The 4,224-nt window shown below is 51.8% G+C and overlaps 1 protein-coding gene across 1 annotated transcript; it reads right to left on the bottom strand.

The window, feature by feature from the left end:
- Positions 1-1,336: 1,336 nt before the first annotated feature.
- LOC136154779 (melanoma-associated antigen 10-like) lies at positions 1,337-2,122 on the bottom strand. Its single transcript, XM_065916938.1, has one exon. The coding sequence runs from the start codon at positions 2,120-2,122 to the stop codon at positions 1,337-1,339; it is 786 nt and encodes a 261-aa protein (XP_065773010.1).
- Positions 2,123-4,224: the final 2,102 nt, after the last annotated feature.

Genomic DNA, 4,224 nt, shown 5'->3' with positions numbered 1-4,224 from the left:
TGTCCTCCCAGGCAACCGCTAGAGCTTGGCCTCTGCTCAAACAGCCTGACTGGGGTCACCAAAGTCCTAGCAGGCTCTGCGAGTGGCTGACCAGACACCCCTCTGCCTCTAACACTCAGGCTCAAAAGCCAGGACCTCACAGTTACATTCACAAGACCCCGAGCTTACTCCAACACCCTCTGCAGGGATTCCACAGGGAATGAAAGGTCTGATACACCTCAGGACCTGAGAGATGTGCCCCACACTTCCATGGCAATGACTACTGCTGACCTCTCACAAGACTTGCCCAGGGGCTGCTTCAAGACCTGCTGGTTCCACCTAAAGCACAGTGGAAGGGGATGCTGCTATGGGATTTGCAAATAAAGTTACACACATGAGGTCATCAGGACCAGGCCCTAATCCACTCTCAGTGGGGCATGGGGGGTGGGGGGTAAGAAGGAAAAACTCCAACGCCAGGTTCCGGGGGAGAGGGGGCACTGTGGGCAGCAGGGGTGGGGGGCATCGGGGCTGAGCCTCATGAGAAGGAAGCCCTCAAACCCAACAGGGGCCTTTGGCAACTTCCTGGCTCCCCTTCCTGGCTCCCCTGGGGTTTACCCAAGAAGCAAAAGGAAACCTCACAGCAAAGATCCGTTTCAGAGATTCCCCTCACCCCCAAGACAAACCTCATGTGACTGCGGATCCTGGACCATTGCTGTAAGTGTGGGGGTGTCCTGCTGCTCCTAGTGTCCCCACTGCTAACATGGCCTTTCACGAAGCAGAGAATCTGTACATGTCTTTGGAATAACTGAGCCAGTGAGCAGGGGTCTCAGATAGTCTGCTACTTTTTTTAATAATCCAGGAAAATTCAATTAACTGAGATCATTTAGTTATTGTGAATGACAGACAAGAAGGACATAAGCATGAATTCACTATGATTACTTTTATTATCTAATTCTTTTCCATTCAATACTAGTGCTACGAAAGTTCATGTTTTCAAAACAGTTCTAAATTCTATTCAATTGTATTCTGTTCAAGACCACAAAAAAAATGGAAAACTTCCCAATCTTTTACGAAACAGCAAAACTCAAGTTTTTGAACTGAGTAACCACAAATACACTCGGACAATATCATTCACAAAGCCAATGAAGCTTCTTCAGCCTTCTCTGAAACCAAACTTTGAAAAATTTCTAAAGAAAAAAGAGATGAATCCCCATGTCATCACAGAGAACAGGAACCAAAAGATGCTACACACCGGTTCCCCCTACTGGCCCGGGCCTTCTCTTCTGAGAAGGCTGACTACGGCCACTTCAATCACAGAAGGAAGGATCAATCTGGCTGCTGCTCTGGCTCAGGCCCCCTATTCCTCCTCCCTCGAATCCTCTGCAGGCATGAATGGGAATGCCCCCAAAGCCCTTTCCATGACCCTGAGCGTAAATGACATGACGTGCCACTTGCTGGTCTCCACATACGCCCGGGGACCCCACAGGAACTCATAACGAGCAGGGTGGCTGTCAGGCACCTGCTGGTACCTCAAGTATCCCTCCTGCACCCATACTTGGGTCAGAAGCTCCCTGGGCTCCCCAAAGACACAGTGCTCCCTCCCAACATACACCCCCATCCTGCTGAGTGCTCCCCAGACTGCCTCCTCAGGGGCCGGGTCTCCAAACCGCATGATCACGCTGAGGACCAGCACCAAGAAGCCGGCCTTGGGCAGGCCCTCCCCATCGCTCAGCATCTCATCACAGGTGAGGCCCAGGGTGGGGACCAAGATGTAGGTGTGCTCCGCTGGGTCCACCTCCTTCACATCCACGCCAAAGACCAGCTGAAGGCACTCTGAAACTTCACTGAAGACCATCGGGAAGTGCTCCTGGTTATCCCTGAGGACCGTATCCAGCATTTCCGCCTGGGAGGTCACCTCCTTGGCTCGATACTTGAGGAGCAGGAACTTCATCAAGTTAGCCATCATTCTATCCAGAATTTCTTGGGGCAAGGCCTCCACATTAGCTGAGGAGGATGCTAGGGCATAGGAGGCTAAGTGGGATGCGGACTCCCCCACCTCAGCCTCCAAGAGTGGCACCTCGACAGGGCCCTGGGCCTCGCCTGCGTCCTGAAGGTCATCCTCGGGTTTGCTGAGCTCACTCATCTCAACCACGAGCACAATGCCTGAGGTCAAACAAGACACGGAAGTGAGGCAGAGGTACAGATGGGGACCAAGGGCCTTGGGGAGAGAGGAGCTGTGAGCAACCTGGGCTAAGAAACGCATCCTGGATGGTACGACACAGGCCACTTACAGCTCTCCCCTTGAGGGGTGCTCTCAGTCCTCACAGGAGCACTCCTCCTGGGAGGCCAGTCCCCTGGCTACCCGAAGGAGGAAGGGAGGTGGCTCCCCAGGCTGCGGTCAACACAGCCCGAGATTTCTGGGTCCAATAAATTGTAAGGAATTGGGGTCTTCTCGGGCCCCCCTCTGTTCTGGGATAGGGAGCCTCTGGTTCACTTCAGGTCACCCTCTCACCTTGACTCCTGATACTGCCTGGACCTACTCTGCTGTCTGAACTCAGGACACAGTCTTCAGACTTCGGCCTTCGCTTCCTGGTTCCTGGAGCTCCTGTGAGAGAAATGGAGGTGACATCTAAGGGCAGTACTGTGGCACAGCCCTGCGCCTTCTGTGCTGGTAGGAGGGGGTGGACACTGGGAGTACAGCCAGTTGTGTGGTGGGTCCCTTGTAGTTCTCACCTTTCCCCGGGCATGGGCTGGACCGTCCCCTTTGGGGGAGTAGAAGGAAACTCAAAACAAGACACTGAGTAAACCAGATCTGAAAGAGTCACGTGCACCCCATGTTCATTGCAGCAGTGTTTATAATAGCCAAGACATGGAAGCAACCTAGATGCCCATCAGCAGACGAATGGATAAGGAAGCTGTGGTACATATACACCATGGAATATTACTCAGCCATTAAAAAGAATACATTTGAATCAGTTCTACTGAGATGGAAGAAACTGGAGACCATTATACAGAGTGAAGTAAGCCAGAAAGATAAAGAACGTTACAGCATACTAACACATATATATGGAATTTAGAAAGATGGTAATGATAACCCTATATGCAAAACAGAAAAAGAGACACAGACGTACAGTACAGACTTTTGGACTCTGTGGGAGAAGGCGAGGGTGGGATGTTTTGAGAGAACAGCATGTATATTATCTATAGTGAATCAGATCACCAGACCAAGTGGGATGCATGAGACAAGTGCTCGGGCCTGATGCACTGGGAAGACCCAGAGGAATCTGGTGGAGAGGGAAGGGGGCAGGGGGATCGGGATGGGGAATACATGTAACTCCATGGCTGATTCATGTCAATGTATGACAAGACCCACTGCAATGGTGTGAAGTAATTAGCCTCCTACTAATAAAAAGAAATGAAAAAAAAATAAAAAATAAAACTCAACATTCAAAAAACAAAACAAAATAATAATAAAGTAACATGGCCAGTATTAAAATACATGGCTAGTATTAACAACACACACACACACACACACACACACAAAAAAAAAAAAAAAAAAAAAAAAAAACAAGACACAAGCCTGAACAGAAAGTGCTGTGGGGTCCCACATGCGGCTGCACCTGCCCAGGTCCTCGCGAGTGTCCTAGGCTGCAGAGATGCTTGGTCCTCAGCTCCTCCTCACGTCCTGCCTGGCCTCCAAGCACTGACCTCAGGGGTGGGGGTCTGCTCAGCCCAACCTCTGAGTTGGGGAGTCCAGCCTCTGCCAACCTGAAACCTCTGCCCTCTGCCCGTAAAACCTCACCTCCCGAGTTCCCTAAGCCAGTGGTCAAGAAACTGCTCACCCTGCTCACCCCGTTCTGGGCCCTCCAAGACCCTCTTCCAAGGGCCAAGATCCCTCCCTGTTGGGGTCGAACCACCTCAATCCTTCCTCGCATGGAGCCTGGACTCCAGGCAGGACTCGCCTTTGTCGCGTCCGCCATTTTGAGACCCCGCCGCTTTCACAAGGCCTCCAGTCCCTCTGAGTCCCGCATGTGAGGAAGTCAGACAGACCCAGTGTGCTCTTCTCACCCCAAGGGCTCCCAGGACCGACTACAGGGAAGGGGATCTGTGGGGTTCCATCGATCCTCACTCAGGATAAACGCAGTCCTCCTTCAGGAACCTCACCTTGCCTCCACGCAGGACCTGGATTCTCTCCTCTCCGCAACTTAAGCCCCGCCCCTTATACCAGGAACCCAGTCTCTTGAA

Source organism: Muntiacus reevesi, chromosome X (assembly GCF_963930625.1).
Source record: "Muntiacus reevesi chromosome X, mMunRee1.1, whole genome shotgun sequence".
In the NCBI taxonomy this organism is placed as follows: Eukaryota; Metazoa; Chordata; class Mammalia; order Artiodactyla; family Cervidae; genus Muntiacus; species Muntiacus reevesi.
The sequence above is the reverse complement of the archived record's forward strand: the minus strand, read 5'-3'. Positions and strand labels throughout refer to the sequence as shown.

Coding starts and splice junctions, on each gene's coding strand:
- LOC136154779 (XM_065916938.1), bottom strand. CDS start 2,122: ATGAGTGAGCTCAGCAAACCCGAGGATGACCTTCAGGACGCAGGCGAG.